The following is a 13786-nucleotide window of genomic DNA, read 5'->3' on the forward strand; positions in this document are numbered from 1 at the left end:
TTGAATTCCTGACCTCAGATGATCTGCTCGCCTCAGCCTCCCAAAGTGCTGGGATTACAGCAGCACTGTAAGTGGTGTAAGCCACCGCGCCCAACCTTGTGGTTTTAATAGAGCTTTTTTTTTTTTTTTTTTTTAAAAAAAAGAGTAGTTTCAAATTCTCAGCAAAATTAGGCTGAAAAATAGATTTCCCTATACCCCCTCCCGTGTCCCTACACACACATAGCTTCCCTCATTATCAACATTCCCCACCAGAGTGATACAGCTGTTACACTTGATGCATCTACATTGGCACATCATCACCCCAAGTCCTTAGTTTACATCAGGATTCACTCTTGGTGCTATGCATTCTATGGGTTAGACAAATGTATCAACATGGATCTGCCATTGTAGTATCATGCAGAGTAGTCTCACTGCCCTAGAAATCCTCTGCCTTTATGTTTCCTCCTACCCTCTCTTAGCAACCACGGAGCTTTGTACTGTCTCCATAGTTTTGCCTTTTACAATATGTTCTATAGTTTAAATCATATGGTATGTAGCCTTTTCAGATGAGTGTCTTTTACCTGGCAATATGTTTAAGGTTCCTCTGTGTCCTTTTGTGGCTTGATAGCTCATTTCTTTTTGGTGCAGAATAGCATTTTATTGTCTGGATGTACCACAATGTACTTATCTATCCAGTTACATACTGAATGACATGTTGATGGCGTCACAGGTTTTGGCTATTATGAATAAAGCTGATATATAAATATTTGTGTGGAAAGTTTTCGTAAGTTTTCATTCATCTCTCTCGGGTAAATACTAGGGAACATGATTGCTGAATCATATGATAAGAGTATGTTTCATTTTGTAAGCAACTGCCAAACTGTTGTCCGAAGTGGCTGTGCTATTTTGCTTTCCATCCAACAGGGAGCGAGCATTTCTGTTGCTCCACATCCTCGTCAGCATTTGCTGTTGTCGTGTTCTGGATTTTGGCCATTCTAATAGCTGTGTAGTGGTATCTCAGTGTTGTATTAATTGCATTTCCCTAGTGACCTATTCTGTGGCGCATCTTTTCATACATTTATTTGCCATCTGTACATCATCTTTGGTGAGATGTCTTTTGCCCATTTTTAAATCAGTTTCACTTGTTGAGTTTTAAGATATCTTTGTTTTGGTAACAGCCATTTGTCAGATAAGTCCTTTGCAAATATTTTCTCTCAGTTTGTGGTTTGTCTTCTCGTTCTCTTGAAACACCATCTTTTAAATTGTTGCTTACATAGCATTTTCTTTTACCATTCTTTTATTTCTGACTTATCTGTGTCTTTTTATTTATGTGGCATCCTTTGTAGATAGCATGTACTTGGCTTGTGTGTGTGTGTTTTTTAATCCATTTTGATGATTTCTGCCCTTTCAGTGGAGCACTCAGTCCACTTACATTTAGTATAATTGTTGATAGGGTTTGATTTAGGTCTAGTGTTTTGTTTTATTTTTTTCTAGTTCTTTTTTTTGTTGTTGTTTTTTGTTCCTCTGTTCCTCTTTTCTGCTTTCTTTGGGTAATAACATTATTGAAATTTGACATTTCATTATAATTCTCTACTGGCTTTTAGTTATACTTGTTTATATTATTATGATTTCTGTTTTTGCCTTTTTTTAAAGTGCTTGTTGTAGAGTAGTGCTTCTGAGTAATCACTCAGGCTCAGCATCGAATGGGAACTTGTTTGAAACATGAATTACCAGGCTGCATTCTGGGCCTCAGAAATTCTGGGGGAAAGACCTGGCATTTCATGGTTTAAATAAAGGTATCAGACGCTTCTGAAATGCATGATAAAAATCTGTTGTACCACCTTATGTAAAACAGAAGAATGTTGTACCGGTATCATTCCATTGAGTTTTCTTGTTTGTGCTATCGTTACATATTTTACATATGATATCGTTACATATGATAAGCCTCACAATAGTGTTTTTGGGATTTTGCATTAAGCATTATTACACTGTCTTACAAAATTAAGAGAAACAAAAAATGACTATTTATATTTATTGACAATTTCCGGTTCTCATTCTTGCTGTGTATCTCAGGTTCCATCTGGTAGTACCATTTTGCTTCAGCTCAAATAATTTTCATTCGTTTTCTCATGATAGAAATCGTTGGGAGATGATTCCCCATAGGTCTCCTGCATTTCTGCACCTTTTGCGAGCAGTGCACTGGCTGCGTTTCTTCTAGACTACTCTTTCACGGACATTCATAGAGAAGACAGAAGTCATTTCTCCTGCCAGAGGCTGCAGCAGGCACGCTCACTATCCATCATGAAAGTTTGCCTTTTTAAGCTCAGGGTTCTGATGCTGTGACATCGTCCATTGCACGCAGAGGTGTCATCCTCTGGGAACTGAGGCACGGCACACCAGAGCAGGAACATGCTGGTACCCTGGCTTACTGTGCTTGCTCCTGGTTCACTTTGATCCATGACTCAAGAGTCTCTTGCCTTCCGTGAGCTTTCTTGAGACTGTGGCAAGCTCACTTGTTAGCTTCTGTTTTCCTTGTGGTTTTTCTGAGAGGAGAATGGGAGTCTCATGGATCAGTTGGTGAGATTTGAGGAAAATCCATGGCAATTTTAGCTGACGTGTTGACCAAATTGTCATCCTAGTGATAAATGGTCCTCCACTTTGCTGCCTGCTAATGAGGGGAGATTGGGGAGATGGTTTTAAACACAGCTGCCCAAACAATGCCCTGGTTATTGCTAAGTCTTCTCTGGGTGGGAGGACATCTTCACCCTTTGGTGGGCAGATGGTTCTGACCCTTTTCGAAAGTTAAAGGAGAGAAATTGATAACCACCAGCGGTGGAAAGCAGGCAAAGTGTTTGAACTGAATGCTGGCTGGTTCTTTTGGGAGAAGAAAGGGTGGGACTTGTTAAGGCAGGAGGCTAACAGCTAGGTTGTCCCACGGTTGGCTCTTCCAGCACTGGTCCTGCCAATCTCAGATGCGCTGGGAGATGGCAGTAAAAGGCTCAGTGATTTTTGCAGTGAATCCTGGCTGCTTTAGGGATGTGTAACCCTCTCAGGGAGATTACCCTGACATAGACAAACACCTGTGGGAAAATGTTAATGTCTAATAAGACATTGACTAGTATTCCAGCTCTTCCTGCCCCAGATGAGGGCTCCAGTGCTAATGACGATGACCCACTGGAGAGTGAGAAATTTAACCCAAACAAGTTGACTTAAATTCTTGCCCTCCGCTCCACTGCTCTGGGAAATTCTCCCCTGGCCCTTATTAAAGCCACATGATAACCCGTGAGATGTTACCATGACTGTGGGGCCCACATTGGTCAACATGGAGGGCATAATCAGTCTGTGAAAGCGACCTAAAATTGCCTTTGTCCCTTTTGCATCTGGCCCTTGCTTACAGAAGGGCTGGATATGAGTAGGGTATCATTGGTAAACAGGTGAAAATAGCTCCCAAAATAGGAAACACCAATTTTGTCCTGGTGGAAGGAGAGCAACAATGCTAGTACCTAGGGAAATGGGGAGTGCATTACACCTTGGGAAGTTCTGGGACAGGGAACATTAATGATCCATGTCATTCAGAACCACCCCTAGAGCCTTCCTCAGGGATGAAAAAGCCCTGGTGTGGTTCTCCCAGATTTTTGCAAGGGACCTAAGTGAAGCTTTTGGATCTGCCATTCCTCCTTGCCAGACCACTCTGATGACGATTTGGTGCATTCCTTTGACCCATGCTGAGAATTCTGTCAGAAGCAGCAGAGGATGGTGCCAGCTCCTGCACCTGCCACACAGAACACCTGCTAGCACCTCTGGCTGTCTGCCCACTCATACTCATGGCCATGGCACAGATGAGTGCCACCTGACTGATGGAGCAGGCAAACAGGATAGATTGGACTGACCGCTGTCAGGCAGTTCCTCCAAAAACAAGGGCAAGACTCAATGATTGAACTGAACTGTAGACTTTTAAGAGCTGTGGCCATCTAGAAAGCTATGTTGAAGGCACTGTCAGCCTGTGCCCTTATGATGCAGGGCTTGCTGGTAGTTCTAAGCCCTGGTCATTGTAAGCAGACTTTTCAGGACCAGTGCAACACTGAGACTGCACTCTCCCTGTGTGAAGAGCATATCTTCCTCCTAGAATCATGGTGACTTGCACCTTAGCAGTGATCATCAGAGAACCTTGAGTATGTAAAGAAAAAAACTCCATTAATTAGATCCCGTAGCCCTCATAGAACAGTGGCGAACTCTCCAAAATGAAGCTCCCCTTGAGTATCTGGGGCAGCTCCCCAGAGGGATCATTGACTCACCGTGTGTGTGCATCCTACAGGTAGCTTACCCCACTGTGAGAGCCGTAGACATGGTAGTAGGAAATATGTCTGTGACGTTCTCTGAAGTGATCCATAAAAGCATCTGGAAGCATCCATTAATGGATGATAGGATTGCTGTACATTTCCTCCTTTGGGCCAAGACAGAGTTCATGCAATTGCTAACACATCCTGTATTATCCGTGTCAGTGGCCCCAAGCAAAAGGAAATGTCCATTCAGAAGCTTCTGGAGAAAGCCACATGGCTTGCTAAGGTGGACCCTGATGTTTTATGGTATTGCTTTAGCTGGCTGGGTCCAGGATGCTGGGAAGCATGGTTAAGGTCAGGATTTTAGTTTGGCTCATCAAGATGCTTGGAGTCTTGTTGATAGCAGCTTTTATTAAATGTGTGAGACAAATTGAGTGGATTTGGTTCCGGCCTATATTAGATTGATCAGAGTGGCTAATGGAGTGGATATTCAGAGGGAAATTTGCTAGAATCCGAGACAGTGTAAATGTAAGGAGTGAGTCTTGTTGGGAGAGAGTTCTCCAGGGATCTCTTGCATTTCTGTATGTCTCTGGAAAAGAGAGTGAGTGCGTTTGTTGTGGACTGTCTTTTCAGTAGTGTTGGTGTAAGCAGTTAGCCTTGGAGATAGATAGCGTCTCCAGGCTGTAGGGTAAGTTTGTTTACTGCGTGATGGGGGTGGGCAGTCATGCCCATTATAAACATTTGGGATCCCCAAGCTCAGGGATCCTTTCTTATAATGTAACCTACTGTTTCAGCAGTTTTTACCTGACTGTCTTTGTACTGCCCTGTAGGAATTGCGGGCTTTGTACTGCCCAAGTAGTGCTAATAGACTGACGGCTGCTACTGCTGTGAGTAGGAAGAGCGGTAGTCCCCGTTTACCCTTTAAGCTTTCACTTTCCACGGTTTCAGTTACCTGTATTCAACCATGGCCCAAAAATGTTAAATGAAAAATTTTAGAAACTACTTATAATTTTTTTTTCTTTGAGACAGGGTCCCACTCTGTCACCCAGGCTGGAGTGCAGTGGTGTGATCACAGCTCACTGTAGCCTAGACCTCCTTGGCTCAAGTAATCCTCCTACCTCAGCCTCCCAAGTAGCTGGGACTATAGGTGTACTGCACTATGCCCAGCTCATTTTTTTATATTTTGTAGAGATAGGGTCTTGCTGTGTTGCCCAGGCTGGCCTCAAACTCCTAGGTTCTAGCAGTGCTGCCACCTCAGCTTCCCAAAGAGCTGGGATTACAGACGTGAGCCACTGCGCCCAGCCAATTCATTGTTTTAACTTGTGTACCCTTCTGAGTAGGGTGATGAAATTTTATGTTGTCCCGACGTGTCTTGCCCAGGACATGAATTTTCCTTTGTTCGGCCTCTCCATGCTGTAGATGCTACCACCTCATTAGTTACTTAGTAGCTGGTTCAGTTATCAGATGGATCAGAGTGCGTATAGGACTGGGTTTTATCTGAGGTTTCAGGAGTCGGCAGGGGGTCTTGGAGTATATCCCCCACTGATAAGGGGAGACTGTTAGACTGTTTCTCTGATGAGGACTCATGTCTTCTGCCAGCATCCATGAAAATGTCAAAAACAAGTTATAGCTTGGTAGTTTGCAAGCACGTGAAATCTCAGACCCTTTAAGTTTCCTGACAGGTCTCTTGCAAAAAGTTCTTTTAGCTCTTACTCATCTGAAAGTGTCTTTATTTCACTTCCTCCTTTCTTTAAACTGCTTTTTTGAAATTAACTCACGTACCAGTTTACCCATTTAAATTATAGATCAGTGGCTGTTAGTATATACAGTTTTGTATCCATCACCACAGTTGAGTTGAGAACATTTTTATCATCTCAAAAAGAAATCTAGTATCCGTTAGCTATCATCTCCCTATTTACCCTATTACCTTCCCCCCAGCCCTAAGCAGCCACTAATCTGTTTTCTGTCTCTGTAAGTGTCCTGGTGGAAGGAGAGCAGCAATGCTAGTATCTAGGGAAGGGGAGAGTGCATTACACCCATTCTGGTTATTTTTTATAAATGGCATCATGTATGTGACTGGCTTCTTTTACATAGTGTAATGTTTTTAAAGTCCATCCATGTTGTAGCATGTATCAGTACTTCATTCCTTTTTGTGGCTGAATAATATTCTGTGGTATAGATATGCCACATTTTGTTATTTACTATTTTACATTACCACAAGTAGTACATGACAGTTCCCATTCCTTTCCACCCTCGCCAGGACTTACCCTTTTTATTTATTTATTTATTTATTTATTTGTATTTTTTTGAGACGGAATCTCGTTCTGTGGCCCAGGCTGGAGTGCAGTGGCATGATCTCCACTCAACTGCAAGCTCCGCCGCCTCCCGGGTTCATGGCATTCTTCTGCCTCAGCCTCCCGAGAAGCTGGGACTACAGGCGCCCGCCACCACGCCGGCTAATTTTTTTTTTTTTGTATTTTTAGTAGGGACGGGGTTTCACCGTGTTTGCCAGGATGGTCTCGATCTCCTGACCTCATGATCTGCCCGCCTCGGCCTCCCAAAGTGCTGGGATTACAGGTGTGAGCCACCGCGCCTGGCCTATCATTTTTATTACAGCCATCCTACCGGCGGTGAAGTGTACCTCACTGTGGTTGTGATATGCATTTCCCCGATGGCTAATGATGTTGGGCATCTTTTCATATGCTTTACTGGTCCTTTGTGTATCTTTTTCAGAGAAATGCCTATTCAGATCCTTTGCCATTGTTAAACTGGGTTGTCTTTTTATTGCTGAGCTGTAAAACTTTGTATGTTTGATATAAGTCCCTTATCAAAAAAATTTTTTTCCTCCCATTCTCTAGGTTGTTCTCTCACTTTCCTGGTGGTATCCTTTGAAACACAAAAGTTTTTAATTTTGATGTCTAGTGTAATCCACTTTTTTTCTTTTGTTACCATCGCTTCTGGTGCCGTATCCAAGAAATCACTGCCTAAAGTCACAACAAATTACACCGCTATATTCTTTTAAGAATTTTATTTTATTTTTTTTTTATTTTTGAGACAGAGTCTCGCTCTGTTGCCCAGGCTGGAGTGCAGTGGCCGGATCTCAGCTCACTGCAAGCTCCGCCTCCCGGGTTTACGCCATTCTCCTGCTTCAGCCTCCCGAGTAGCTGGGACTACAGGCGCCCGCCACCGCGCCTGGCTAGTTTTTTGTATTTTTTAAGAGAGACAGGGTTTCACCATGTTAGCCAGGATGGTCTCGATCTCCTGACCTCATGATCCGCCCGTCTCGGCCTCCCAAAGTGCTGGGATTACAGGCTTGAGCCACCGCGCCTGGCGAAGAATTTTTCTTTTTGATGATATTATAACTGAGACTTTCTTAATTTCATACTCAGTTTGATCATTGCTACTGTATAGAAATAAAATGCAGTTATTCCATTTTAAAAAATGATTTTGTATGTTGATTCGTATCTTGCAATCTTGGTGAACTTCTTTGTTCTAATAGTTTTTAATGGACTCCTTAAACTTTTCTATATAGAAGAGTATGTCATATGCAAATAGCAATAATTGTACTTCTTCCTTTCCAATTCGGATATCTTTGTATTTCTTGTCTAATCACTCAGCCAGAGCTAGCTAGAACTCCAGTACAATGTTGCATAGAAGCAGCAAGAACAAACATCGTGTTTTTCTGATCTTACGGGGAAGCTTTTAGTCTTACAGTATTGAGCGTGATGTTATTTGTGTGTTTTTCATAGATTCCCTTTATAAGTTGAGGAAGTTCCCTCTAGTTTATTGACTTCTTTTTTTTTTTTTAATCATGAAGAGGTGTTGAATTTTCTCAAGTGTTTTTTCTGCACCTATTGAAACAATATGTGATTTTTTTCCCCCTTTATTCTATTGATGTGTCATGTGAACATTAATTGACTTTCACATATTAAACTAGCCTTGCATTTTTGGAATAAATCCTTCTTGGTCATGGTCATATTTATATATTGCAGAATTCAATTTGTGGATGTTTCGTTGAGGATTTTTTGTGTCTATATTCATAAAAGAGATATAGGCCTATAGCTTTCTTGTGATGTCTTTTGTTTTGGTATTGGGTAAATAGTGGCCTGGTAGAAAGTGCGGTAAATTGTTTTCTCTTCCAATTATTGGAAGAGTTTAGGAAGAACTGGTACTAATTATTTAAAATTTTGATAGAATTCACCAGTGAAGCTATGTAATCCTATGCTTTTCTTTAAGGGAGGTTTTGATGATCAGTCTTATATAGGTCTATTTAGATGTTCTTAATTCAGTTTGACTAGTTTGTATCTTTCTAGGAATTTGTTTATTTCATCTGAGTTAAAATTATTGGCATATATAGTTGTTCATAGTATTTTAATTATTTTTTATTTCTATATGGTTTGTAGTAATGTTCCCTCTTTAATTCCTGGTGTTAGAAATGTGGATGTTCTGTTTTTCTTAATCAGAATAACTAAAAGTTTGTCTATTTTGTTAATTTTTTTTAAAGAAACTTTTGATTTTGTTGCTTTTAAAATATTGCTTTTCAGTTTATTAAGTTCTAAATTCTGTTTCTTTTCTTCTGCTTGCCTTGGGTTTAGTTTCCTTTTTTGCCAGTGTCCTAAGATACAGGTTCAGGTTACTGATTTGAGGTCTTCTTTTTAGTGTGGGTGTTCACTGGTAGAAATTTCCCTCCCATCACTGCTTTTGCTGAATTCCACAAGTTTTGGTATGTTGTGTTGTTTTCATTATCTCAAAGTTTCTAACTTCTTTTAAGACATTTTGGGGGGAGGTGGCCCGTTGATTATTTAGCATGGGTTAATTTCTGCATATTTATGAATTTTCCCAACTTCTTTGTTATTTTCAGTATCATCCCCATTTGCAGAGAGAATTTGCATGATTGCAATCCTTTTAAATGTACCGAGCTTATCTTAAGACTTAGCATATGGTCTGTGCTGGCGAGTGTCCTGTGTGTGCTGGAGAAGAATGTATACTCTGCTGTTGCTGGGTGAAGAGTTTCCTTCTTGTCAGACTTGTATAATGTTTCCATCGCAGGAATTAATGGAGCAGTTTGCCTGCCCCGGATGTGTTATTGCTCCTTCACAGTCTGATGCTGAGATCGCAAGCTATGGCTGCCTGCCGGTTAACTCAAAAGATGGTTTTCATACCTTTTTTCTTTTTCTTTTTCTTTTTTCTTTTTTGTTTTTTTTGAGACGGAGTCTCGCTCTGTTCCCCAGGCTGGAGTGCTGAAGCTCGATCTTGGCTCACCACAACCTCCACCTCCCGGTTCAAGTGATTCTCCTGCCTCAGCCTCCCGAGTAGCTGGGACTACAGGTGTGCACCCCCTTGCCCAGCTAATTTTGTGTATTTTTAGTAGAGACGGGGTTTCACCATGTTGTCCAGGCTGGTCTTGAACTCCTGACCTCGTGATCTGCCCGCCTCAGCCTCCCAAAGTGCTGGGATTACAGGCTTGAGCCACCGCGCCTGGTCCACATTTTTTTTTACTAGCTGAAAAACATCAAAAGAATAATAATATTTCATGATGTGCGACAGTTATAAAATTCAAATTTTAGTGTCCATAGGTAGAGGGGTTTTTGTTTTTGTCTTTAATGCCATTTCGTTCATTACATATTGTGTCTGGCTACTTCCTTGCTACAGGAACAGGGTTAAGTGATTGGGAGACCAGATGACGCATAAGCCTAAGACATTTACTCTTTGGGACTTTATGTAAAGTTTGCCAACTCCTGGTCTAATATGTCCACTATGACTTCGTTATGTATACTCAGTCTGGCCAGTGAGTATGCCTAAACACGGAGCACACACCTACCCTTAGCTGTGGAGGCTACTGTTGCTCTTCCTCTTTGCTCAATTTCCTGGGGAGGGAGGGGCAGGATCTGCTTGGGGCCTGGCAGCTGTAGGTCCCCAGGGATGCTGGCCCTGGGGGGGACCAGTGGTTCATGGTTAAAGAGGGAGGGGAAAGAAGTGCACTGTGCTCCACCAGACTCCTGCCTCGGCTCTAAGGAAACAGAGGAAAGCAAACAGGCGTACTCTGGTTTAGTATACTGCCCGCTTCTGGAGCGGAAATTGGGCAGGAGGAGGGGGGAGCATTAAACGTAGCTTTCCTACAAGACATAATCTCTTTGCCCCTTTTCATTTAAAACTCTTAAACTATTTCTGCAAAAATGTCATTATATGGACTTTTCCAGAAACATGTCTTTTACTTACATTGAAATACACCCTCATACACAACTATTCACAAGTGAAAGAGCAGGGGAAACATGACTTTCAAAAGCTTTCCCTGCTCTGATGTGGCCTGCGTGGCCTCGCACTTGCTGACCTGACATTAATTACTGAGTCTGTGGAGATCTGTCAGACGTGAAATCGGCCCTGTGTTGAGCTAAGATCTTTCTGTTCCTAATCCTTTTTGCTCGGAAGCAGTAATATATCTTTAATTTTAGGGCTGTTCAGTAGTTAACGGCTTCAATTTTCTGTATCTCAGGTAGATAAACTGGAGAGTTTTTTGTTTCTTTGAGAGTAGATGAAATGATGGGGATTGGAGTATTCTCCTGTTCTCTACGATCATCTGCACTTCTACTCATTAGGCTCAAGTATTTGGGGATGTTAGAGAACCAGGCATGCCATTGTGTAGTCCGACCTACCTCTAACTGCCAGAAATGTACTGATATTCTTAATAATTGATAGGCTCAGACCTTTGCATTCTTAATTAAAGAGCCACTCCGTGACTGTAGGCCTCTGCCCACAAGATACAGAGTCACATACTGCCCCCAGGATGCAGGCTGATGCTTTTATATTAACTGCAGATGTAACAACAGATTCTAGGTATTTCTCCTAGAAATGTAACAACAGATTCTAGGTATTTCTCCAGTAACATATGGAGGCACTATGTCAGATAATTCCTGTTCATGTGAGTTGTGGAAGATCTCGCTTCCATTTACACTTCGGATGTTAAGGTAGTAGAATTTGTCACAGTCATAAAACATACTTACAAGGCAGGGTTGTGTGAATTGATAAATTTGATCCAGAATGTATTGGTCATCCATTTCAACGATTAACAGCACCTCCATTGAAAGATGTTAGTGTAAAATTAATTAAAACCAAGATTTGAAAATAATAATCCGATCACTCTAGACTGTTTTGTTACAATCAAGTGTGATGTTCTCTGTTGACCTTTTTAGTTTTAATTGAGTGCTTCTGAATGATACAGATCATATGTTTCTTTGACGGCAGTGTCACACCGCAGAAGGTTCTCAGCCCCTTGTAGCTCGTTGCCGTCGCCACTCCAGGCTGTTGTTTGGGTGTCTGCTGCTAGTACCCTGGGATTACCAGGCACAGCTGCAGATGCCTCAAGCTGCTCCAGCCATGAGTATGGAAACCAACTCGCTGGTCAGGCTTCAACACAGAAATAACAGAGAGCCCCTTCCAGTCACAAGAACCATAAGTCACCTAATGCATATCCACACGTTCTCAGCATAAAAATGTTGTGTCTTGTTTGACTGACTTTTGGGAAATTGCTCACACCCGAAATGGCCTATCACTGTTTTATTGGGGTTGGAGAAGAGATCATTTTTATAATCTTTTGTGGTTTTTGCTATTTTTGATGTTTCCTAGTTAAACTTGGACTTTTACCCCCAAATTTTGATTTTTTAAAAACTATTTTTTTCCTTTTATAAACAGGTTGAAAGGATTGTTGACAAAAGGAAAAATAAAAAAGGGAAGACGGAGTATTTGGTTCGGTGGAAAGGCTATGACAGCGAGGACGACACTTGGGAGCCGGAGCAGCACCTTGTGAACTGTGAGGAATACATCCACGACTTCAACAGACGCCACACAGAGAAGCAGAAGGAGAGCACATTGACCAGAACAAACAGGACCTCTCCCAACAATGCTAGGAAACAAATCTCCAGATCCACCAACAGCAACTTTTCTAAGACCTCTCCTAAGGCACTCGTGATTGGGAAAGACCACGAATCCAAAAACAGCCAGCTGTTTGCTGCCAGCCAGAAGTTCAGGAAGAACACAGCTCCATCTCTCTCCAGCCGGAAGAACATGGACCTAGCGAAGTCAGGTATCAAGATCCTCGTGCCTAAGAGCCCCATTAAGAGCAGGACCGCAGTGGACGGCTTTCAGAGCGAGAGCCCCGAGAAACTGGACCCCATCGAGCAGGGTCAGGAGGACACAGTGGCACCCGAAGTGGCAGCAGAAAAGCCTGTCGGAGCTTTATTGGGCCCCGGTGCCGAGAGGGCCAGGATGGGGAGCAGGCCCAGGATACATCCACTAGTGCCTCAGGTGCCCGGCCCTGTGACTGCAGCCATGGCCACAGGCTTAGCTGTTAACGGGAAAGGTGAGTGTCTAGGGAGCTGCCTCCCGCTCCGTGGTGATCCCAGAGGGCGTGGGTCCTTCTCTAGAGATCAGGCCTCGAGCTATGGAGCGTCCAGGGATTCTCGTGGCATCTGCTGGAGACTTGCAGAGATTTTGCCAGCTTCTCCTTTCTTCGCTTGAAGCCTTTGGTATTTCTCTTAATTTGGCACTAGTTGTCTCTGTGTAATTCGCCATCCACAGACTGTGCTACCACACTGACTTGCTTTAAACAGTGTCTCCCTCTAACTAGGTTATTAGGGGAGTAAGTTTTTACAGCAAGTTTCTGAAGCTGTATACCTTTCTTCACCTCTTAAGTGCTGAGTCTTGTCTCATGTTAAGCGTTTTCTTCTAAGTGTGGCCAGCGTTGATATAGAAGTGCTGGTTCTTATTTTGCTCATCCGTTTGAATACCCAGGAATGCCTTTCAGTGGGGGCACTGCTAACCCATTAGGACCTTTGGGAGCCGGGCTCGTTTCTCTGTTGTGATCGGCAGTGCAGGTGCCATTGCTCCCCCTGTCAGAGCCCAGTCTGCCTGGCACCGTTGGTGTCCTCTGTTTTACTCTCACACCCAGCCCTGCTCCTGAGTTCTGCAGCTGCTTTGGTTGTGCCGTGACCTGTCCATCTCCCAGGACAGCACAACTGGGAGTTCACACAGGTGGCTTCCTTCTCCTCACTTGCCATGCTGTGCTGGCCACAGTTTTCTCTTACAAGTCCTCATGACTTCTCACCTGCTGGAGCTTTCTAATAGGGCTTCCTGCTTCCTGCTTCCTGCTTCCTGACAGCTCCTGTCCCTTTTCAGTCATTCTTGGATGAGAGTGGTGTCCACTGGTACCTCCACCCCATTGCCTTCAGTAGCAGGTGTGCCCTGTGTGTCTGCGACCCGGCCCTCCCCTGCCCTCTGGCTCCCTCTCTCTGTCAGCACCAGGGCCGCACGTTGTCCCGTCTTCTCCATCTGCTCAGGGGCCCCCCACCACCTGGCCCTCTCCTTTCTGAGTTGTAGTCTTAAAATTGCCTCTTTAGCCGGGCGCGGATTGCTCACGCCTGTAGTGTCAACACTTTGGGAGGCCGAGGAAGGCAGATCACTTGAGGTCAGGAGTTTGAGACCAGCCTGGCCAACATGGTGAAAACCTGTCTCTACTAAAAATACAAAAATTA

General features: G+C 43.2%; 1 protein-coding gene across 3 annotated transcripts in view; it reads left to right on the plus strand.

Moving 5' to 3' along the window:
* Positions 1-13786, plus strand: part of CDYL (chromodomain Y like) — a 245141-nt gene that overhangs the window by 170600 nt on the left and 60755 nt on the right. For all 3 annotated transcript variants that reach the window (XM_025383477.1, XM_025383476.1, XM_025383478.1), the window contains one exon: positions 11949-12615. In XM_025383477.1, coding sequence (XP_025239262.1) covers positions 12321-12615 — 295 coding nt within the window. In that variant the 5' untranslated portion in view covers positions 11949-12320. The remainder of the gene's footprint in view (positions 1-11948; positions 12616-13786) is intronic.

This window comes from Theropithecus gelada, chromosome 4 (genome assembly GCF_003255815.1).
Source record: "Theropithecus gelada isolate Dixy chromosome 4, Tgel_1.0, whole genome shotgun sequence".
Taxonomy (NCBI): Eukaryota; Metazoa; Chordata; class Mammalia; order Primates; family Cercopithecidae; genus Theropithecus; species Theropithecus gelada.